At 47.2% G+C, this 24,834-nt stretch overlaps 1 protein-coding gene across 1 annotated transcript in view; it reads right to left on the bottom strand.

The window, feature by feature from the left end:
* Nucleotides 1-24,834, bottom strand: part of LOC138582004 (sperm-associated antigen 4 protein-like) — a 381,361-nt gene that overhangs the window by 254,589 nt on the left and 101,938 nt on the right. Inside the window, exon 3 of the mRNA XM_069652897.1 lies at nucleotides 4,143-4,262. Within this exon, the coding sequence (XP_069508998.1) occupies nucleotides 4,143-4,262 (120 nt within the window). The remainder of the gene's footprint in view (nucleotides 1-4,142; nucleotides 4,263-24,834) is intronic.

The following is a 24,834-nucleotide window of genomic DNA, read 5'->3' as shown; positions in this document are numbered from 1 at the left end:
TTGTGGAGTTGGGGGGAGGTGGTTGGGCGGGTGGAGGGATGGAGGGATCATCCATTCAAAATTTAAATACACCTTTGGAGTTGCAAAGTTTAACCTGTGTGGACATTCATCATTCAGCATGTGTATCATGACGTCTGACAGTGCATGGTCTACAAGTATACAAACACCCAGGGCCCTGTGTGCTCATATAATGCTGGCCTCTGCTGTCTTGAGTTTTGGTGATTATGTCCAAACGTTGTTAGCCACACGACATGTCCCTCCCATGCACCGCCTCCATGATGCTGTCTTGCCCCTTCCTCCTCCTCCTTCACTCAATCTTCATCTGGTACTAGCAGTCCCATGTCAGGGGACAGAGCCACATTCCAAGGGATGCACAATTTGTTGAGCTGTACACATGACATGGGGGTCTTGGACACCACATTGCAGTAGATGGGTCCCCCACCAGTCCAGCTTCGGCAACTCATATGTGCCTTATGCAAGCCAGGTGGCTGCTTCATCTCCACGTATGCACGGGTATGGCCATTATAATAGGGCTCCCTGGCTTGGTCTGTGGGTTTCTGACAGGGGTCCGGTACCATGGTGTCAAGGGACAGCCGCCAACACCTGCATGTGTAGCCAGCCAATTTAGGTAAGTGTCTGGACTGTCATGTAGGAGAACTGTTCTTGTTTGTCTTGCTTTCCGTCTGCACGTTGGGGGAATGGTATTGCTTGCGGTTGTGATCCGCCACATGCATGCCATGCAGGTCAACCTAATCCACGTGGGTGCTGTCAGGGGCACCCATGTCATTTGGCATGCCTGCCAATGCATGGGGGCCAACTTTTGTGTCGTATATCTCCTGGGTAGTCCTTGTTAGGGATTTGTAGCCCCTTGTGTGCCTGAGGAGGTGCTCTAGCACTTCGTTCTGCGTCCGTGTACTGGACAGTTGTGACATGCCATGCATGGGTCCAACTGTGTGCTGATAGGTGGCTGTGGCATGGGTGTGGGGCACAGGTACCACCTTCAATTGTGCCGGGAGAGCGGCGTGTATTTGTATGCTGCTCACTTATCTAGTAATTCCGCCACCAAATTATGGTGGTGAGGCTGTCACATTCTAGCGGGTAGGGGGTGTGTGTCTGCTCAGGGGTTTCCTTGAGGAACAGGACCTGCTGCGTGGGAATGGGGGCTGCTGGGGTGGTGGCGGAGGCTGCACTGGTGCTGCATGCTGGGCCTGTCTCCCCCTCCTTCTTGCCCTGTGTCTCCTCAGTTGGGAGGCCTGGTGTTTTTGGTGTAGTTCTAGTGGTTGTGACATTGCTGGCAGGGCAAGTATGTAGCACACGTAAATAATGGCCTCATGTGCTGCTACCACTATTGGTCTTTTCTTGGTGTGGGAGGGGGTGTGGTGTGTGGGTGTGATCCTTTTGTGCTGTGGCACACTCCATTGCCTCCACCTGTGCTGATTGTGTGCACCTGTGGCTCTGTGGACCACTGCTCAGGGTTCTTTACTCCTTCTCTGAGATGCCTGTGTGTACTCCATGCCTGTAAGATACTTTACGGCCTTAATGAGGCCGTTATTTACGTGTGCTCCATACTTGTGATCAGCTCCGGTTTACGCCATGCCGCTAATTTCGGCATGGTGGGGCGCGTGCGCGACCCAAGACCGGTATTTACAGCATCGTAGATTACGGTGCAGTAAATAGCGGTCTGACTGGTTGGAATGGCCCGTAGCGGTAAGCGATGCCGGTAATCCTTTAACGGCATCGTTTTTCCCTTTACTCCAACCTTGGAATGAGGCCCAGAGACATCTACAAACCTGGGTACGGAAAACCACTTGCAGTTAATGAGGGAGACCCTACAAAGAGCAACAGCAGATTTGCTGCAAAGTGAGAGCAAATGCAGGACGTTTACAAATAAGAAGCATTTAGAGTCTCCTAAGTGTGTTGTGGGTCATGTATTGTGGGTGATAGGGTTTGTTTTTACCACTAAACAGCTACGCCTTAAGGAGAGTAATAAATGAAATCTTAATTCTGCAGGACCTTTTGTAGTGGAAAAAGTCCTAAATCCAGCATCAGTGAGGTTGAGTTTGATATATTTAGCGCTCCATATGAGTATGCTTAAGACAGTAGCCCAGAGACCAGGATTTATAATGTTCCATAGCCAGATATGGAATAGGGTTGGATGGCTATGCAATTTAGTTCTCTATTCCAGATTACGCAGGGCATGCATGTTGCAATACATGATTGATTGGAAGGGATATAGTCCAGAGGAATAATCTTGGGAACCACTTCAAAAGGTGCTTGCCCCCAAAGCTACAGTTTCGTCAGTGGCAACCTTCTAAACGTGGCAAGGGACAAGGACCTGAAGTCAAAGGGCCTCATTACACGGACGGCAGTGGACCAAGATGCTATTAGCACCTTGGTCCATGGCGGTAAAATACCGGCACCGCCTTGGTGGAAAGGGGAATTACCGCCCTATTCCAAGGTTGGTGGGGCGGTAATTCCCCCTTCCCCCATTGCCCTTCCCCATTCCCATTTTTGCCCCATAGGGCATAATGGAAATGAGGAAGGTGCTAATTACGGCACCGCAAATTGCGGTACCGTAATTAGCTCCCTGGTCCCTTTGCTGGTGGGTTTTTAACGCCTGCAAAAAGCAGGCGTTAAATTCTCCAACCCGCAAAGGGACCTCGTAGTAAGGCGGTAAGGATTTACCGGTACCGGTAAAATACTGGTACCGGTAAACCCTTACCGCCTACCGTGTAATGAGGCCCAAAGTAATATCAGGATGCTTGAGGAACTTGAGTCTTAGGGCCTCATTACGAGGTAGGAGGTAGCCATGGTGCTCTTAGCACCATGGCTACCCCCTTACCACATTCCGGGTCCGGGTTCTCGAAATAGGGACTTACCAGGTCATTCCAACCTTGGAGGGCTCAATGGGAATGGGGATGGAGCTAATAACGGGCCCGCTAATAGCGGACCCGTTATTAGCTCCCTGGTCCCTTAGCGGCTCCCGCTAAGGGACCTTGGAATACGGAGGTAAGGGGTTTCCGGCACCAGCACCCTTACCGGTGCCGGTAACCCTTTACCTCCAACCTCGTAATGAGGCCCTTAGAGTTATTGGTTTCTAATAGCATAGATGCAAGTTCATATTATTTTATTTTTTGGTGTATAGGAATGTAGGCCGAAGTTCAGTGGGGGTTTTTAGTTCTTTTGTACATTCTTATGTACATTTTTTCTGGCAGCATTTAGCACACTTGAGCAATAACCTGTAGTCCAGACAGATTGGACTGAGCATTTTCCTTAATATATATTTCAGTATCAGGACCACATTCAAGATAGCAGCACCCTTTGAGTGACTCGCAGGATTGGCACCAGGAATGTATGCCATATTATCCATTAGGCCAAGTAGGCACCGGCCTATGGGCCCCAATCCTTTTACAGACCTCGGGACAATGGATTAAAAGAAGAAAGAGGTCCAGAGGTCATGGGAAAGAAATACGTACAGCAGAGGGAACACAGGTGGAATACATGGTATGAAAGAAAAGTAGGGGTGCAAAGTGAGTAATGGGATGACAAGGAAACACAGGGCAGGAAATTAGGGAATAGAAGTCAGGCGAGAGTTGAAATACAGAAAATAAAGAGGGCGGGGAGTGGGACAATCAGGAACTTGGTGAAGCTAAATGGGAAATAGACTCATAGAGGTGGGAGGAAAATGAAGAAAATATTTTAGGAGAATGAGGGTCTCGAAGGAGGTGACTAAGAAATGTAGCGAGTTAGAGTTGTGATATAGAAACTGTGAAGAATGCAGTTGAGTGTCTGACAATGAGCGAGAAAGGTGAACATCCCACGACTGAGATCCAGGTGAGACACAGGCCTGGAGAGAAAGAAAGTTGTTTCAATGTTGCTTATCTGTGTTATGCTAATTTGTCCTTAGAGTGAAATACACCAACTTTAAATCTTCAGACAAGTTTGTTTTCTGAGTGGGTGCTACAATAAACAGCCAGCGCTCACCCACTCACTGCGCCAACAATCAAGCATAAGCCAACCCTTAGAGTTGATGACCCTCGCTTTCATGGATATTAGAAATGAGTGCAAAGGCATCACAGGCTGGAGAGTGAACCCCCTTCAGAACAGTCCATTATGAAACATAGTATGAAAAGAGCACATACCTGGATGCGTAGGTTTGATCGAGCTAGGCGCGTTTGGCTGCATTCTGCTCGGCCTCTTGAGGGCCTGTGCTGAGAGGTCACGGACCCGACTTCTGATCTTCGTGCTGAGATCCAAGTCACCTGTGGGTGGTATAGGTCACTGTGAGCACAATTCCCTCGAAGGCATCGACAATAAGGAGTATGGGACTTTTCAGAACATTCTGTACCTCTGTACCGATTCTGATGGCTCCTGGCCACCCTTTAATTTTGAGGGAGACCCAATGCTACACTTTGCCTGTTTAGGGACCCTGAGCCCTGCTCTACCAGGGGAACTCTAAGCCATCCTTTATCTGTTCTAGGGGTGGGGCACTGCCCCCTCCCGAGCCTGGAGATCTTCTGTCCACTTGTACATCTGCTAAGGGCATTATGTCTCTCTGCAGCCGGAAGAAACACGAACTTTCCTATCCCTGCTCTAAAGGGACCCATAGCTATTCTTAAGGTGTTGTTTACAACCCTCTGGTGAGGACAGTAGCACCACTAACTTTAAGGTGGAGCAGTGCACTCAGTCAATAAAGGGATGCCAAACCGCTCTACTGTAGGTAGCATGGCAGGGCACTCGGGCTTCACTCTAGGCAGGGGAAGTAGGCTTACCCAGCAGTGTAGTTAGTCCACACACTGGACCAAAGAAACTACACCACACTAGTATAATGAACATGATATACTATAGAGCTGTATTAAATTGCACATGGATGTATGCCTTTACCTCAGCATTCACTTCGCCATACATTCCCTTCGTCACATTTACCTCGTCATACCTTTAGTTCTTCAGTCTTTCACTTCTTCTAACATTCACGTTGACACCCTGTAGCCCCCCTTCTTTTCTAACCCGTATTCTACCCCCTATCTCCTCCTTGACCCCAACCATAACCTTACCATATCCATTACCACCATGACAATTTGAAAATGCAGACGAAGTAAAGGTAAGAAGGAAAGGCATGAAGAAGTAAATGTCTGACGTAGTGAACGCTGAAGAGATAAGTGTTGAAGATGGAGTTTTGGCGCAGTAAATTGTAATTGTAATTGTTTATTTGTAGAGCGCTTATACACAAGTGAAGTGCTTCAAAGCGCTTTATAGATAAAATAAAGTGGGGAGGAGACCATTGTACGGATGTATGCCATCACTTCGTCAGCATTCACTTTATCTATGACACAACCCGCTCCTATACTATAATGTAGGTCCACTACCTGATGATGGACCCATTACACGCAGATGATACAAGGGGTGGGTAAGGGAGGGGAACCAGCTTTAAGCTACCCACAGTGGGGGTAAAATTTAAAGACACAGCCAGATGTCACCAACAGACAAGATACATTTAGGCTGAGAGCACCAGGACATTATACTTCTTGCGAAGAGTAGATACAGTTTCAGTTACAATGGGCGTGCAGTAACACTGCCGGTGCTACCGGCGGCTTGCCGCCGGGCTTGCAATATTTACCGGTGCCTGGCTTGCCGGAAAAAACACCAGGGATTACGAACTCGGCATTTTGGGAAGTCAGGCGCCAGTAAATTGTTAATCCCCATTCGAGTCCCATGAGGAATGGGGACCGTGGAAGCACCAGCACCATTAATAACGGTGCAGCACAGTTGTAATGAGGCATAATGTAATTAGGCATTAAAATGAGCAGAAGTGAATTACAAGACTTTTTAAAATCACAGGTATAACGTAACATTCTACTGTTTAGCCTAAAACTCCCTGGATTTAGGATTGATGCAGGCAAAATGACCAGGGGTAGGTACATACCCCTAAAGTCACATTGGAAAAGTTTTAGGTGAGTTCAATTTCACCATGCAAGTATGGAGAAGCTTAATCCCAGTTCTGTCGATTTGGTGGCAAACAACCCCAGGAGACCCCAGAGGAGACTCTGAAGCAGAGCTCCAGAAGCAGGTTTGAGAACCAGCAGCCCAGAGAGGAGATGCAGCAGCTGTCACAAGTCTCTTCCCTTCTCACCTGTTTTTGTTGTTTGCATAAGACCGTCTTTGGTCTCTTCTTTCGCACGGTCCGGGATTTGTATAGACCTGTGCGCTGGTCTTCGTATTCCAGCGTGAAGATGACAATCCAACTCCAGGATACATTCAGATGTCCAGGACGGAGACCAGGAAGGAGCAATGTCCGAGCTCGGAGACACAGAACGCCGTGACCCGAGCGCAGGCGAAAATCCAGGAAGTTCGAAGGTAAGTTTTGAGGCAAGGAAGGAACGAAAGGGGATTCAAGGAACCGGGAAACAGGATGCAGATGAAAGCCCCGAGCGAACTCCGGTAACACATGTCCAACTACAGCAAGCGGTAGCGTTGAGACCCGCAGAGCCGCGGGGGCGTGTCTGTTTAGTAGAACGCAGAGCGTGGAGCGCAAGGACTGGCAAACAGCATTCCGTGTCCGGTGGCCATGTTGGAAGGATTACTGCATTTAATCCCCTGTGTGTCAGGGACCACGAAGTCCAGAAAGGACGTAGGCGACGGTTCATGACAGCAGCAGCTGGAATCAGCCCCAGTGGAAGTCTGCGGGAAAATGCAGTTAAGGCTGGCCTGCGAAAAGCCTCGACGACGGGCACTCCTGATGGTAAGTATTGTAAAACAACCTATGGTGCTAGGTGAAAGTAACCAAGGTACTTACAGTGATGGTTTACAAATGTAATTTCAGGAAGCCCCAAACAATCGGTTTATCAGGTGTGGTTTATAGGAACCGACCAACCAAGAACTTGAACCCTGGCCAAACGATGACACAGACCACGGAAAAGATCACCTTTCCAACACATGGCAACCTCAAGCCATTTGCAAAAGCAACAGTGAGGATGACTCTAGAGAGGGGGGAGAATCCGACCAAGCAGGTTCCCTCAGCTCAACAAAAGAAGGAAGGCAGCCCGCCAACAGAAGATGGTCCTACGAAGAATATGGCGGGGGTGATCCAGGATAGTCCAGAGGAGCAGATGAGGTGGTGCATTGGGGACTCAATACCGTTACCGGTGATGGCAGCTTCCAATATCTAGGCAAGCCAACCAAGGCAGTAATATGGGAAGTTGGGGAAAAACAGCACAAAGACTGTCCAAGGAAAGAAAAAGGGGACAGCCATTATGGCCACATCTGGTCCTTAAAATACAAAAACAGCTCAGAAATGTTGGAGTTCCTCCAGCAGGTAAGTAAGATACCTTCCAAGAAAATCCAGAACTGAATGTAGGCTCTCCTCTAGATATATCCACACACACAGGGGCACACACAGGGACTGGACTAATCCAGTTCCTCAATCTTACTAAGGGGTTAAAAACAAAGAGTAGGCAGCCAGTCAATCTGTTTGGCCTCTAAAACCAGCAATCACCCCTAGACCACACCGATAGAATGTGAACTGGTCAGTCCAAAGCCAGGAACTGGTCTAGCCCAGTTCAACCCACAACAGAGTGTGCATGGCTCAGCCTATAAAGAGTCCACATGTGCAGAACAGCTATATTAGGCCTGCCTCCTTATGGTTCCCGAGAACATAGAAAGCCCCTAAAACAAAATGGCTGATGGTAAGACTTTAACCATACCATTGATTTCCCAAAGGCATCTTGGTGCTAAAAACAGCACTTGGAAGGAGAGCTACCAGAACTGAACAACATTAAAACAAATGGGTTTTCAGAGAGCTCCTAAAGGACAAATGGTCCCTAGTAATACGAAGCGACAGAGGGAGTGAGTTCCACATTTTGGCAGCGATAATGGAAAAAGCTTGACCACCAATACGCGCAAACTTGGTGTGCGGGATCACAACTAAACAGGTATACGGTGAGCGCAGGGCTCGAGCAGGAACGTAGTGGCAACATTTCAACTGTAGGTATTCCGCACCAATCTAGTAGTAGGCATGGTGGACCAAGCAGAGGGACTTAATGATATCCATTTGACCACAGCAAGCCAATGTAGGTGGCAGAGAATTGGGGTAGTATGAGAGTAACAAGGTGCTGAAAGGGCCACCCTTTCTGCAGAATTCTGCAGAACCTGGAGCCGATGAATGAGGTAGGCAGGCTACCCCAAAAACAAAGCATTGCAATACTCCAAAGCAGACAGGACGAGAGAGGCAAGTACTGGAGCCCTGAATTGTATATAAATAAAGGGAAGGACCTTATACAGGACTTTAAGCTGAAAGTGGCCTTTCTGGCACACAGCAGTGACATACATGATTTTCAGCTGGCAAGGTGGTAGAGATTTTAACTCTTAGATCCTTCACAACCAAAACAGGAGTGGGAGGCCAGAACATAGGACTCAAGAGAGCGGCAGCAGATGGAGGACCCAACACAAACACCTCGGTCTTGTCACCATTCAGCTTGAGCCAGTTTCTGCTCATCCATTCTCCCACCAAAGCCAAACAAGTCCTGAGTCTGGACGCAGTCTCATCAGAAGAGAGGTCCAGTTGCATGATGATTTGGGTATCATCAGCCTAGGAGTAGTACAGGAAGCCATGGGAGGATATGAGCTTGGTTAAAGACTGAATGTAAATATTAAAAAAGATCAGCAAGATGGCGGACCCTTGGGGAACACTGCAAGTAAGTGGAGCAGAGCGAAAACGAGGAAGAGAAAGTGACTTAAACCGGCCAGAGAGAAATGAACCACACCAGGAGAAAACAGCACCAGAGAGGCCTGCCCCAGTGAGGCACTGAAGCAGGACCATGTGATTGATAGTAACAAATGCTGCTGAGAGATCAAGTAAAATGAGAGCTCCCACGCCGCCCAGGTCCTGAAGCTGCACAAGATCATCAACTACTGAGACAAGCACTCCCTCAGTGCTGTGACCTTGTTGCAATCCAGATTGAGACAGGTCAAAAAAGGATGAACCCTCCAAGAAAGAGCTGAGACTAAGGATTCAAAGGGCTTTATCTGGAAGGGCAGTAGAGAGATAGGGCGGAAGTTGGCCAGAACAGAAGAATCCAAAGACGGTTTCTTCAGAAGTGGAATGACTAATGCATGCTTCAGACTGGCAGGGATGTAGCCAGCACTGAGTGAAAGATTAACCGTCTGAGTAATCTGAAGGGCAATAAGAAACATAGCTTCCTTCAACACAGGAAGAGGAATAGGATCCGTTGGAGAGGCTGATCTGAGCTTAGTAGTGGCTGTAATGATATCCTGTGATGAAAAAACAGGAAAGGAAGACCACAAATGGAGTGGCTTAGGAATAGAAACTGCACGGAGTGGCTGAACTGTCTGCAACCCGAGGAACAGATCTTGCTCTGAATATTTGCAATCTTTTCTACAAAGAACAAAGCCAGGGAATCACAAATAGACTGTGAAGGCACAGTATCCTTCGGAGGGAGGGAGGACAGTGAGCACACCATTCTGAAATATTCTCTATGTTGATTAAGGGACCAAATGATAAACTGGACTACTAATTCAGTTAATTGGTTTGTACCCTGGGTGAAGCCAAAACTAAATTACAGTTGCCACCAGCCTACTCCATAAAACAAATGTAGAGTAATCTATTCACCCTAGGGACCGCTGCTGCCACCACCCTACTCCATAAAATTTATGGAGAGTAAACTATTCGCCCTAGGCACCAAATGAAAGGCTTAGAAATTACTCCATTCCCAAAAGACTTATGGGCAACTATGGGTCCATATACTCTAAGAGAGTCAAAAAGGGTTGCAGGGGGAGCATCTGGCCATACATATAGGTCAGAGATCCAGACAAATAAGAAGAGAAAAAGTAAAAGGTCAAGGGGTTCCTAAAAAGGATCAATAGAATTCCCAAAAATGAAATTTTCCCTTAAAAGTGCTTGGGTCCATTAGCCAATATGTAACTTATTAGTGACCTTAAGCTCTCTTGTATTGTGTGGGTGCTGTCAGATCTCTGGGACTAAAGAGAACGTAGAAGAGCAGAGCGTGAGGTGTGAGGTGGGAAAATGGGAATTTAGAGATTGAGTGTGGAGTGATGAATGATGTATGACTTCATAAGCAGTATTTTCCTTAACAGTAGCCTTCTGGAGAATCAGGGAATTATTTTCCAAGATGGTGAAGGAGGTGGCAGGCAGGCAGTGGTGGCAGGCAGTGGTTGGCTTAAGAGGTCTCGAACAGATGAATGTGGAATGTAGAGAATTCCTAACTGCCATTCATCCTAAGATTTTGAGAGAGCAGGTTCTGGTTTTGGGTAGTGGCTGAGGAAGGCCAGACAGTTTAGGGTAAGAAGAAGAAGACAATTTTCTTACTATGAGGGAGATGCTGGAGAGAACTGGTGGGAGTATGTATTACTTGTTTCAGTGTTGACACCAAGACTTTAAAAGACAGAAAGGGATTTCAATGGGAGCACTAGAACTGCGTATCTAGCAGATACACGTGAATGTAATTGTTAATTCATATGTTTGGAAACACTTCTTTAACCAGTGAAATGGAAGTTAGAGGAAATGCTATAGCTAATTGCTGGGTATCGATACCCGCAGCTTCGCAACAAACGTTTGTCTCGGTCCTGAATCGAAGCGCGCAATCTGAGACAGTTAAAGGTAAGGACCTCGTTCCGCATGACACAGTGTTGTTATATGAACTTCCATGGCAGTTCAGGAGGAGCGCAGACAAAGTAATATTCCAAAAAGATGCACAGTGTGCTCTGGAATCATTAAAGGTTGCATGCGTATTTTGCCTGAGAGGCAAATGCAGACAGTTAAGCAGCTCCCAGTTAAAGTAAAGCTCAAAGACAATTTCCAGGAATCTTTGAATAAAAGGAGTTGCCCTGTAACGTTGAACCACAGAGTCACGCCCATATTCTGAACAGTTTTTAAGACCTGATCATACCTATGAAAAATAGATAACAGGGTGTTATGTTTCATGATGACAAGGAAATGTTGTGGATCTAGGTCATGTGGCCTAAGCCCTGCTCACCTGTCAATCACTGCTAATCTGTTGGTGCTTTCCTGTTTTGCTGCCCTTTGTCTCTACTTAAGCAGCCCTCCCGCCTCTTTTCCTTTGCAGTTGGTGAGCAGGTGCAAGTGAATCTAGGTCACGTGGCCTAAGCCCCACACACATCTTCATAGCCCTGAGTCTTCCTTTCTGCTCTTAACTCTTAGATTAAGGGTGTCTCTCACCCGGGCATCCGAACTGAAGGGCAGATGAAGAAAAGGGCAATTCCTGTTTTGACCTGTTCTGACCGGGAGGACCAAGGCCCTAGCACTGCTCAGACAACAGTTAAGCATGTGCAGACATGTATTATATGCCTCCGTCCACAGAGGCTATCCCCACCATTGCCGGGCAATGCCAACATCAACAACGTCGCCCCTCCTCTAAAGCATGGACTCTGCAATGCAGCAACCACACCTACATCAGCCTCAAGCCCATCAGCACCCCCTCACTGTCAACAACACGGAAGTTGATGCTTGCCAACGTTTGCTCAGCTAACATTCCTGCAGCAGACATTGCCGACCTCATCACTACAGACACCCTTGATGCCATCATCATCTCTGAGACCTTGCCGACACCCACCTCCACCCACATCCTAGATGTCCTTGTCCCCTACAGCTACAGCATCCAACGCAGAGACCAGTCGAACAAGACAGGCTGGGGCCTCCAGTCACCCACAAGACCTTGTGGCCCTGCACTAGACTTGACGGCGACAACATTGGCCCCATCAAAGTTCTCTCCTGGGACTTCCAGCTCTTCCCAACGGACACAGTCTCCTTCTATCTCATCTACCGACTTCCCAAGCCCAACACTGCCTTAATCAGAGATTACACCGACCTGGTCACCACCATGTCCTGACTTGCTAGACGATGCCTGCCCCTCTCCTCTCCATCAACCTGTACAGCTGTATCCCTTCCTCTGTGCCCCGCTGTATACTACCCCCACTTTATATCTGTTCTGTTGTCATCTGTGAAAAGAGCTCCATTATGCATCTGTAATGTTGTACACCTCTGTAAAGCACTCCGTTGTGTATCTGTATTGTTGTATACCTCTGTACAGCACTCAGTTGCTTTTCGAAGCTAGGTCCGCACTCAATAAACACCATAATAATAATACAAAAATGTTGTAATTATGTGTACATAGTTCATCAGCTTAAAACCTTAAATCAGTAAGTCTTCCCAAAATAATGTCTCCTAGCTGAAGCAGAGGCTAGAACAGGTATGGTAGGAAGTTCAGGCTGTAATAACTGAGTTAGTAGGCATATCCAGTCCAAGTATTAATCCTATCCTATGCCCTTTTGTAGTTTCCAGCCAGAGCGGCCAGAAGGTAGGAGGAGGATCGGAAGCTGGCAGAATTGTTCTTTTATTATTTTCTCCACTCCCCTTTCACTTCTTGAGAGCCAGGGTGTAACTGTAAATATGTTAGTCCTTGCGGGTACTTAGGGAGGGTCTTGTGGAACAAGCTACTACTGCAGGATTTGATTTCTGGGACCTTACATGGTACTCCCCACCCTTGAGTGCCTGAAAGGAGGATTCTGAGTCCTGGTTTCCTGTACCGGAAACATAAGCCTTCCTTTGCCTGTGTACTGGAAAGTTCTGCTCTTCTTTGTCTCTGCTGGGGGACCTTGAATTTTCCCAGCCCTGTGTTGGAACTCATCTGCTACTCTCAGGTCGTGCTCCAGCAGCAGGTCACTTCTCATGTTGGTGTGAGTCCCACTCCAGGGACTAGAGGACAATACAGATCCTTATTCTTGGGCTCCCAAACATGGGGGAGGCTGGCGCACAACTCCAGGGGTCCTTAAACACAATGAGGTCCTGGGTACCGCTGTGGCAGGTCTTGTTAGAGCAGCAGGTTCACCCCTAATGGTCCATGGGGATAGAGCTTGCCTCTGCCTTGAAACACCTGCCTTCGCCTCATAACTGAAGGACTCTGGAAAGGACTGCTCTCCCAGCAGGGTCCAAACTGAATCTTTTCAAAGGTTGAAGTCCAAAAGATGATTCAAAGAAGTGGTGTGAGACCCCTCGTTTAAAGGTAAAGGTCCACTGGTGATAGAAGCAAACTAGTCTGCTTTAGGGGTCTAATCCCTGTTTTTTTTTTAAGTGGACTTGGCCTGTCTGACATCACACCCAAAGTGTGGTGTGCTAGAGGAAGTGGAGGGGATAGGTTAAGGCAGAGAGAAACAAGATGGTGGAACCCTCCCTCAACTGTACAGAGCTCTCCATGTCTACACTAAGCCTGCCTGTCCCTTCTTATCAGGTTCTGTCTTGCCTGGATCCGCAAGAGCTGCCGAACCCCACAGACCGACTTGGGCATCTCGTCTACAGCTGACCATGTTTTCAAAGCTGAACCCGAAACACCCCAGGTGGAAAGGGAAAGTGGAAAAAATAACAAACAACATATTTCCTATCTTTGTGGGGATATGGAGATCTGTAGAAAATGGTAAGAAGAGACTACATGTAATACCATACACTGTGATATACTCTTGAAATTACATATTTCTAGACCTTCTTGCTGTTACCTGTAATCCTATGTTGTTGGCTAAGAGGATAACACAATGTTTTAGCTTATTCCGTATGAGAGTTTATGCTATTTTGGGTTGAGTTTTAAAATTCACTTTCCTGACTTCTTCAGCAAATGGTATTCTTTTTTTTAAATTAAAAAATAAAAACAAAGTTTTAAAAACGTAATGAAGTTGCTTTATTCTACAAACCAACTGTCCATATTTTAAACTAAATACATGTTACTTTGTTCACAAAACAACCACTTTAGGTGTAGGTGTAAAGAAATCCTCCAGGAGTTTGGTCTCCCATACTTTTCTTTACTTATGAGCTCATATGCTAAATCCACATTGATTCAGAGTTCCTCTTTACACAACGTAGCCTTCTGTCAGAACTCAACTCTTGTGTCTTTCCTGTGATGTTCACAGCTCGGCGAGACAGGCTCTGCCCTCCTCTAGATATTCGCAACACAGTGAAACAGGACATGCCTCCGAACTGCCAACACCTGGGCGGAGCTCTGACGCCACGTCGAACCGGCCTCTTCAGACCTGCACTTACATGTTTTGAGACGCAGTCTTCGGTTATCTGAAGGGGCTCACTCGTGCAATTTTAAATCTATTACACTTTAGGAAAAAATAACATTCATGCAGTCCCACCAAGACGGTTATGCTAGTCTCTGCTGTGATAGACTTTCAGGACCCAGGGAGCTCCACTGATGCGTAGCATTAATACCTCAAGCCCCAGCAAAGAACAAATATAACGAGCGAAGAACTTGGATCAGTACTTATTTACAGTTTCCTTTTAAGCGTCATTAGTTTCCATTTACAAAGAATAAAGTTTGGCTTAGATCTTGTAACGACTATCCTTGAGTTCAATAAATGTGTTCTGTTTCATAAATCAGAGCAGTGCGCCCCATTGTTACTCTTCTGCTGTCCCACAAAGTTTTCTCCAAAACCTGTATCTTCATTTATTATTTCATGAACTTCTGGGAGATGGAGGATTCAGGCCTAAAATCTAAATGAGGGAACTAAAACAGGACCAAACAACCTGTAATCTATGATGAATGACAGTTTAGAATGTTGGCTGCTCTTCCGTTATTCCTTACCAACCAATCAACTGCAAGCTGCCCCTCCACCATCTTGGCTTGGGACAATCTGCAATGCCTGATAGGAATTAGATTCAAGTTGGGTGAGTAGATCTGACTATCGGTGCGCTTGATGTCCTAACATGCAATGGTGCTTGCTGCACAGCCAGAGCCAAGAGGCTCTACGCTCAACCTCAAGATAAAAGTTTCTAATGGACATAGAGCCTATACACACATTGTGTGTATATGCTCAATGTCCATTGATCAGCCTTGACAAAGACAAACTGTCGAAACACATGTTGACTATGTTGACTGAAGGGCTGAAGTGTTTGATTGTACAGAAAAATGCATACATAAAAAATTAAAAACTTTTATCTTGCTGATGACACATATGATTATTCAAATCATGACTTGACTACTTAGGCTAGCACAACAGTCCAGAGCCACCCTGTTTTTTTTTTTAAACTTTATTTATTGTTTGATGGTGGTACACGTCGCTTCATCAACATAACATTCCATACAGTTCAATAATATGGTTATCAAGTATCGAAACACAGTAAAACATATAAAGTCTACACAGCCAGTTCATTTCCAGGTCCAGCCGGGGCTGCTACCAGCCGACCCCAATTCGCACAAGTATAACCTGAACAGAGCCCAGATGTCTTTAGGCTTGCATGACCTCGGGAGTGATATTGCATACTGTTCCTCACATTCATTGACATATGACAGTTCTTTGAGAAAGTGATTGATGCGTGGCGCGTGTGTACTCTTCCATTGCTGTAATATACATTTTTTAGCCACTATGCACGCAACATTAAATAGTCATCTGGTCACTTCTGAAATCTTTCCAATGTCCCCAAATAGGTATTTTTGGGGCGTTAGGTCTGCTGGGACTTGTGTAATTTCTACTAGGATGGACGCTACTTCTCTCCAGAACCTGTGTATGGGTGGGCAGCTTCAGTTCATATGGAATGAGTCGGCATGTTCGCTCCCGCATTTCTGGCAGCTGTCAGGTCTGTCTCGTGTAAATTTAGCTATCTTCTCGGGTGTGTAGTGTAACTTATTTAATACCTTAAATTGGATCAGGCGGAGGCCTGCATTAATGGAGACCCTTTTGGTTCGATCACAATATCTTTCCCACGCCTTGTCCGATATGGTGGTTTCCAGATCAGCTTCCCAATGGACTTTAATCTTGTTTGTTGTTGGTATGTTTGCCTGTACGACTGCGTAGAGCCCAGAGACACTAACTCCCGCCTGGGTGGACAGAGCCGCGAGGCATGGGTGTTGGGGGGGGGGCTCGTCAGGGAATAGAGGCCATCTGGCTTTAAAGGCCATTCGCATCCTATGATATTGTAGTATTTTCAGCTGATCCCTCCCCATCCCAACCTTAAATTCCTCTAATGTTATGAATTTGCCATTGGGGTAGATATCTTTAATTTTGAATTCCCCCTCTGGGTCCCAGGTTATCCGGACATCAGGGTAATAAGAAGTTCCAGAAGGGTACTCCCGAGTAATAAGGAGTCTCTAATTGAACCCTACGAAAGAGTCTAGACCATGCATGTACTGTTTTGCTGACTGGGTCGAATGGGCAATCATCCTTATGCTTAACTTTAAAAATTATGGAGCGTAGGTCGGTTGGGCGTGCTGCGTGTTTTTCAATACCAACGTGAGGTGAAGTGTTCAGTTCATCATACCAGTATCTAACAAACCAGACCTGCGCCTCCAGGTAGTATAGCTCAGAGTCTGGGGCTCCTATGCCCCCTTTGTTGTATGGCTCCACCATTTTTTCCCACTTCATTTTGGCCGCTCCCCCGCCCCACACAAACTCTACCGCTAAAGATCGGAGGGCTGTGAAAAACTGTGCACCCGGCCACACCGGTATGTTAGTAAATATATATAGTAGTTTCGGTAGAATTACCATTTTCAGTATGGCCACTCGACCAATAAGTGAGACAGGGAGTTTTGTCCATAGGCGAAGTTTGGTGGATATACTACTCAATAGGTTTTCATGATTGTCAGCATGAAGGGAGGCTTTTTCTCCGGACACGATGATTCCCAAATATCTTATTTTAGTGGGGGACCACTGCAGGCCATGTGTGTTATTCGGGCATCGCGTGGCGGGGGTCAGGGGAAATATCTCAGATTTAGATCTGTTGGTTTTATAGCCTGAGTATTCGGCAAACTCGTGTATGGTTTCGATCGCCGGACCCATATGTATATCTGGTTCCCGGATATACAGCAATGTGTCATCCGCGTATAAGGATATTAATTGGGTTAGACCGCCATCGTTATGCCCCTCTGTCCCTGATGTTCCCTGATTGCTGCAGCGACTGGTTCTATTGTGAGGGCGAATAGTATGGGGAAAAATGGGCATCCCAGTCGCGTGCCCCGACCCAACCCAAACCAGTCCGACAGCGTGCGGTTAGTCAGCACTCTGGCTCCGGGGTCAGAGTACAACAGACCGACGTATTTCAGAAAGTATGGGCCAATCCCAAATTTCTCAAGCACTTTAACCAAGTACAACCATGATACCGAATCAAACGCTTTTTCAGCGTCGAGTGATACAGCTACCGTCTGGGCTTCAGGTTTTATCTGGGCCATGATTCCAAACAATCTCCTTAGATTGAGGGCCGTTGATCTAGTGGGAATAAAGCCACACTGATCTGGATGTACTAATGTGGACATATATGGTAGGAATCTTGTGGCCAGGATCTTAGCAAAGATTTTGGCGTCGCAGTTTATTAAGGACAAGGGTAGGTAGGAGGACATCTCGTTGGGTGGTCGCCTAGGTTTCATTAACACTGTTATTATGGCCTCTCTCATTGATGGTGGCAGGGTACCCAGTTCTATAGCTTCCTCCCACACCGACAGCAGCACCGGGGTCAGTTCCTTGTTTAGTTCCTTATACAACTCTACTCCTAGTCCGTCCGAGCCCAGTGCTTTGCCGCTAGCTAATGACTTGATTGCCTCTGCAACCTCCTCAGCGGTCAAGGGTTGGTCTAGTGCGAGCTTGTATTCTATGGGCAGCATTGGGAGAGTGATATTGTCGAGGTATTTTTCCACATCCTCTGCTTATTTCGAATCATGATTGGAATAAAGGTCTGAGTAAAACCGGGTAAATTCCCTATTTATCCCCTCTTCACTAGTGGCCACTGTACCATCCCCTGTTAGTATGCTGGAGATCGGCGTGTTCTGTCTCTCGGCTTTTAGTAGGTTCGCTAAGGAACGGCCTGCTCTATTCCCCTCTCCATATCTGCGTGGTCTATGCGGGGTTGACATATAAAGCAGTTCCCTATTCGCTAGTTTATTGAATTCCGATAGGCTACAGTTGATGTCTGAGAGGGTTTTATTATCATGTGTATCCATGTATCACGCTTCCAGGTTTCCCAGGCGTTTTTCCATCTCCGCCAGCTCTACCCTGACTGCCTTCAACATACCCGTGGACTTGGAGATCGGTATTCCTCTCACCCATACCTTGAAGGCCTCCCAAAGGGTGTAATTTCTATCCACTGGGCCCCTGTTGGTGTCGAAGAAGTGCTCCACCTCTATATGCAGTGCGTCGGCTACCGCTGGGTCCTTGAGAATGTCTGGTGGCATCCTCCATCTCCTAGTTGGGGGTTTTATGTTTCCTAATGTCATTTCCATTGTGACAGGGGAGTGGTCTGATAGGGTGCGGGGGAGTATCTCACAGTTATCGATCTGGTGCATGAGGGTTGTGGAGGCCAACCAGTAATCTATTCTGGACTCAGTGTCATGCATCGATGAGTAAAATGTGTATTGTCTCTTATGTGGATGTAGCGACCTCCATGTCTCGACCATTGTCAACTGTGATAGGATTTGTTGTAACATCACTGCCGTCTTGGAGGGAGCTCCATGCTTGGTATTGGAACGGTCTAGTGTGATATCCAGGATTGTGTTGAAATCCCCACCCCACAGGATCTGTTCGCACCCCGTGTATCCTATTTCATGTACCACGTCTATGTATAACTCAGGGTCGTCTAAATTCGGACCATAGGTATTTACTAACACCATCTCCCTCCCCGCAACGCTACCCCATACTATGACATAGCGTCCTTGAGTGTCCACTTTGCTCTTACCAAATCGAAAGCCTACAGAGGGGTGTATAAGAATGAGAACACCCCTTGCCTGTGTGGAGTAGTCTGTGTAGTATCTATGTTGCCCCCAGTTCTTCAAAAAGTCTATGTTGACCTTTTGGAGTGCATGAGTTTCTTGCAGCATGATCACCTGAGGATGATGCCTAGTGACATAGGCTCCCACCTTGCTTGACTTAGTTCGATTGTTCAATCCTCGGACGTTCCATGTAAGAAGTTTCAACTTCAGCCACTGATTCATCGCTCCGGTATGTGCCATGACTGTGTGTTAATAATGTTTTTCTTGTTCCAGTTATTCTTAGGAAGCATGTCATGTACAGCGACGCAACCACCAATTTTAACTTGCAGAACCCTTCCAACTGGGTTCCCGAACCACCTCCCCCAACTTGAATCCCATACAACTCAACATAATGAAGTCTCATGTAGCAAATTGACCCCTCACCCGCATCATCTCCCCCAACATGACGATGTTTCCCAATAGCACTCGGGACCTTCCCGGTGGGCATTCCCCAAAACTGTTGGAACTTTCCTGAGGGTGCCTGCTGCAGCCATCCGGCCTCCTTTCCGGGGGCTCATGGCTCGAAGCTACAATAAACCTGTTTCCAGGCCGCTCTCTGCAAGTGTTCCTGTCTTCCTGTGGCAGGGATCAGATGGTGTACTCCAGTCAGTCTGCTGCGTCACATCTGTCCGCTCCTGGCTGGATTCCGGTGTTTTGATCATTTGCCCTGTCCCTGGGAGGCAAAGGGATAGAAGCCTCCACATATGTCATGGCTTCCGTGGCGTTTTAAAAAAAGTGGGCTCTACCACTATGTTGGATTCTGATCTTCACTGGGAAGACGAGGGCATTGGGTACATTGGGCATCCGCAGTTGTTTTTTCACTGGTTCGTAGGATCGTCTTTGCGCCTGTAGCCCAGCAGAGAAATCCGGGTATATATGAATTCTGTTGTGCTCGAAATGTAGAGTACCTTTCTCTCTGGAGAGTCTGAGGACGGCATCCCTGTCTCTGTAATTAAGGATACGTGCTATTATGGTGTGAGGCGGTGCCCTGGGTTTCGGCGGAGGAGCCAGAGTGCGGTGAGCCCACTCCACAAGAAAATGTCCAGAGAAAGATTCAGCCCCCAGGATATCCTTCAAAAGGTGTTCCACTTGTCGCTCCATGTCGCCCTTACCAAAGGTTTCCGCAACTCCGACAATCCGGATGTTATTCCTGCGAGATCTCGATTCTAAATCTTCACACATACTTTGAGTTTTATTTTATGAAGTTCTGTTTGGAGTTGGGCTATGTCGCGGCCATGTTGCGAGATTGTGGCTTCGTTTGCGCTGATTCTATTCTCTGTTTCCGTAATACGCGAGCTCTCCTTCTCCACTCTAGCTTTCAGGGATCCGATCGTTGCCACTATGTCATCCAATTTGACATTAACTGCCATAAACCCGTCCTGGACCAGTGTTGCCATGCGCTCTAAGGGGTCTTCTCCCTGCCTGTCGGGTGTTTGTTGCATCCCGTCAGCCACCCTGCATGGTTGGGAGCTGGCGAAGGAGTCCATTGGGCCGGTCTTTTTCCCTCCTGTACCCTTCCTCTCGCTGCGGCCCATGTTGGTTAGTGTATGGCCTTAGAATGGACTGTGTTCTCCCACGTGTTATGATCCGCCTCGTATTGTTCCACGGGAAGGGACCGGATAGTGTGGAGGCTCTATATCCACCTCATACCCTGCTTGCACCGGGTGTCTGCACTCTTGCTCTTGTTCCTGCTATTAGAACGGAGATTGCCGCCAGGCCGGCCCCCACTGTCTGATCAGGATGGGTGTTTCACTATAGTTCTTAGCGGGGCGCCAACCTGGCCCACTCCAGGGGCGAATGGGGTTTTAGTCCAGACCTTATGTTACTGAGTGTTCTTAGGGTATCAGTGACCACTCCGCGCCACCGCAGGGGTTATCATGGACCAAGTATCAGTGTCTCACCACATGCCGGGGGGTACAGCCCTCAGCGTCCTACTATCAGTGCCTGCGCGGGTCCACAATAGTCACTCAGGGCACTCCCGATGCTCCCTCACCACGTGTCCTCTATTGCGCTCCCTGGGCCTTATGATTGTCCGAACGTTGTTTTAGCCCCTGCCCAAGACACACCATAAGGGACTACCTCCGTGTCTCACTCCCTGTTGGATACCAATCCTGCCTTGGTCTTTATTACAGCAGCAAGGGGGGGGCTTTCACACACCCCACCCCACTTACTTGTTTTGCAGAGCCGGAGTGTGCCCTTCCGCGTATCTCCGCTCATTTCCTGGGGGTTTCCGTAGGAGTGCCTCAGTGGGGGAGCAATGCCTGGTCTCCCGGCAGCGGACACAGCCTCCCGTGTTACGCGCCAGCCAGAGCTATGCACAGCTCAGCTGGCGGCTTGATCCAATGTCCGCTTCAGCCCCTTACAGCATGATCTGCCTTGGTTTCTCGTGTCCTCCTCCAGCAGTGTTTCCGTGCACCAGACTGAGGGTGCCGTAGCACACCGCCTCTTCCAGGGCTCCGCGATACAGCGTTCACTGCTGTGCCCCTCCCCCACTGTGGCCGGGTCTTCCCCGTCACGCCTCTGGCCCACAGCAGATATCCTGCGGAGCCGCAGGGCGGCTACGCCGCCTCCTCACAGCCGCTTCGCCTTTCGGGTAGGGTAGCACAGCGATCCAGCCACGAACTCGCCTGGTTTTTTCAGGGTTTGTGCAGGAGACCCTCTGGCACAGGAATCTTCGTTTCTTCAGTGTGTAGAGCGGCGTTGGCAGGAAATATTTAACCAGGAGTTTCGTTCGAGCCGGAGCTCTCCTTTCAGGCAGCCATGCTTGATGTGCGCAACAGCGCCCCCACCACCCTGTTTTTCCTGATAGGTATTAGTTAGCGTCTACCTTTTATTTAATTTATTTTCTCAAACTAGTATTCATAAAACACATACCGGTATAGACCCTTCATTGTCTTTTAGTGTCTAAAGCATCCTCCCGCCTTATGCGAAACCCTGTAAAATATACCTAAATTGCAGCAGGACCTGACAGTACCCCCTCTCTGAAGCCCTGTCCCAGGTCCTGGTTTACAAGGACATTTCCTGTGAAACTTAACCACTAACCTCGGGGCATGAACATCAGATCAGCAGATTCCCATGATCGCTCCAAAGGACCATATCCCTCCCAATAAATGAGATACTGCAGTTTTCCCTTCACCTTTCTTGCATCTAAAATTGCTCTTACTTCAAATTCTCTTGAACCATCTTCAGTTAAAAGTGGAGGCAGGGTTTTCCCTAACCTGCTCCCTTTCAAAAAAGGTTTAAGTAAACTGAAGTGAAAGGTTGGGTGACCCTCCATACTTTGAGGTCATTTTAAATGGATAGCCACCAGATTTATCACTTCCTCAATTGCAAAAGGTTCAAGGAACCGAGGGCTGAACTTGTTTCTCCCTTTCAATCACAGAAACCTAGTAGATAACCAAACCCTATCTCCTGTAACATAATCTGGGTCCGGTCTGCGTTTTCTGTTTACAAATTTACAATAGTTTACAATGGAATGGAGACAGGTTTGTCAAATCTTTTACTAAATTGGAGTAAGGGAATTCAGCTATCCAAATGAAATCCACCCGACTATTGCCAGTCTGTAAATAACACCCGAGTTATTTTTCTAGTTCTTGATTTACTCGTTCTACCGTTAGTTTCTGGGTGATACCCTGAAGGCAACCGTACATCTAGGCAAAAAGCTCTCCAGAACCAGGATTAAAACTGAGATCCTCTACCAGAAACAATTTGACTCTGCAATCCATGTAAACAAACCACGCCCTCCAAAAATCTTTGAGCCAATGAACCTGCCTTAACCTCCCCCTTCATGGGAATAACATGTCCCTCCATCACCACCAACACTGCAGAACAACCCTGAACTTGTGGAAGATCCACAACACAATCTATGGATATAGTGTGCCATGTATATGGTGGTATGGGAAAAGGTTCCGATAACCCCAGGGCTTTGTCTGCTGTGCTCAGATTGAGCACAGATTTTTCAACTCTACACAAAATTAATAAAAGTCTGTCCTCATAAAGCTCCACCAAAAATTCCTGCAATCAAGTTCCAAGATTTTTTAAAAGCTAGGGTGACCAGCCAAAACAGATTCATGACCATCTTTCAGAACTCTTTTTGCATTCTTCTGAAGATAAAAACAGTTTAGAATCCATATATGGAAGACCATCTTTAATACAATGAACAGGGTCCTGACAAGCCCAACTCTTCATCTCCTTGTTAGACATTCTTTTTCGAACTTCATGTAACAACTCTCCCTGCTTAGGAACACTTCCTAGGATGAAACGTTCTTCCACAATCAAAGGGTGAGGACTAGGTTTACTTTCCTGAATACTTCCAGGAAATTGACAGGACAAGGAATCAGCATCCCCATTCAACATCCCATGTTTGTAAGTAACTACAAAGTCATGATCCGAAAAAATTGAGACCATCTCAATTGTCGGGGTGTAAGTGTCTTAGCTGGAAAATAGATTTTGATGATCCATTAAAACCATCACTGTGTGTCTTGCACCCATCAAAAAATCATGCCACTCGTCAAAAGCCGACTTAATGGCCAAAAGCCCTTGATTCGTAATAGTGTAATTACCTTCCGCCTGAGATAACTTCTTGTTGAATAAAGCTACATGATGTTAATTGTTTGGTGACCCCATCTCTTTTCTTTTTTGTAATTTGTTTAATTAAAACTATTAAAACATTTTTTATAACATGAAGCAAGTTGGCACAGCATGGATCTGAACAATTACAACATATAGCATAGGCAGCAATTCGTCCTTATCATTTCCGTCCCCTTCTCCAAGCCGGGCAACCTGCATATAATTACAAGGAGAAGCTCCAGGAAGAGTCATAATTCGAAGTTGACAGTCACATGGCATTGCCGTGAGTTCAGAGGTACACAGGCCTAACGTGGCACAACTTCGCGGATTTCATATCCAGTTTCCTTCACCTTCACATGCATCCCATCTGACTACCCCCGTGTCTCCCTTCTCCCTCCCATCAACCATTTCCCCTCTTCAGTAAACATCCCCTCCCATCTTCGCGGGGGATTCAAGTCTACTGAGGAGTACGGCTCATTTAACAGCTGATTACAATCCACTTCCACCCCGTCTTCCAACATCAGCACCTGCGGATATCCTCCATCCACTGCCTCACGGATGGCCCCTGGGGCTTCTTTCATGCTATGGTCACTATCCTTTTGGCCAGTACCAGCTTAAACGGTGCCAGCTGTCTCAGTGTTTTGTGGCGCTTCCCACTTGGTAATAATCCCCATAAACACACCCTTGGGGCACACTCAAAACTGGAACCCAGTAGCCCATTGATTCTTGCTACTACTGCTTTCCATGATCACGAAGCATCCCCACAACATGTGCCAAATCCCTGCCTGCCCAGTCCCATATCGCAGACAGTCTGCACTCAGGGTGTTGTTCATCGCATGTAGTTTCACTGGTGTTACATATACCCTATGTAGGACATTGAATTGTATCAATTGAAATCTAGCATTTCTCGAGGTCTTCTGGATCTGCTCCCAGATCCTCTCCCAATCTGCTTCTGAGATCTGTTCCCCTGATTCTCTTTCCCATTTGAGCTTAACTGCTAGATCCTCCCTACGGAATAGTTCCCCTATTGATTCATAAATACGAGAAACCTTAGCTCTACTTTCTCCTTGTGCAAGCAGCACTTGCATTAATGGATTTGGAGCTGGTTCCTCCGGGATGTCCACCCACAGTTTTGCTAGGCGTTTAACCAGTGTCCCATAGGTTAGGAACTTCCCTCTGGGAATCCCATATCGTTGCCTCCATTCCTCGAATGGCATCACCTTACCGCCTTCAAATAAGGCCCCTATCGAGGCACACCCCTTCTCCATCAACCCCGAGAACCCCATCCTCCGTACGGCCAACCAGAGCAGCTGATCGGTGCTCCACGGTAGGTTTGCACTAGAGTGTCCCAATACCAGCTTACTTCTCAAAAGTTTCTTCCAGATCTTCTGCACCACCTGGAAAATATTTGTAATCCCCTTCCCCCCGACTGCTCCCCACAGTAATTCCACTCCACTTCGATGAGTTGGTAGATTCCCCAACAGCCCCT

The sequence above is a fragment of the Ambystoma mexicanum genome, chromosome 3q (genome assembly GCF_040938575.1).
Source record: "Ambystoma mexicanum isolate Mex_15411 chromosome 3q, UKY_AmexF1_1, whole genome shotgun sequence".
Taxonomy (NCBI): domain Eukaryota; kingdom Metazoa; phylum Chordata; class Amphibia; order Caudata; family Ambystomatidae; genus Ambystoma; species Ambystoma mexicanum.
This window is presented reverse-complemented; position numbering and strand designations above follow the sequence as displayed.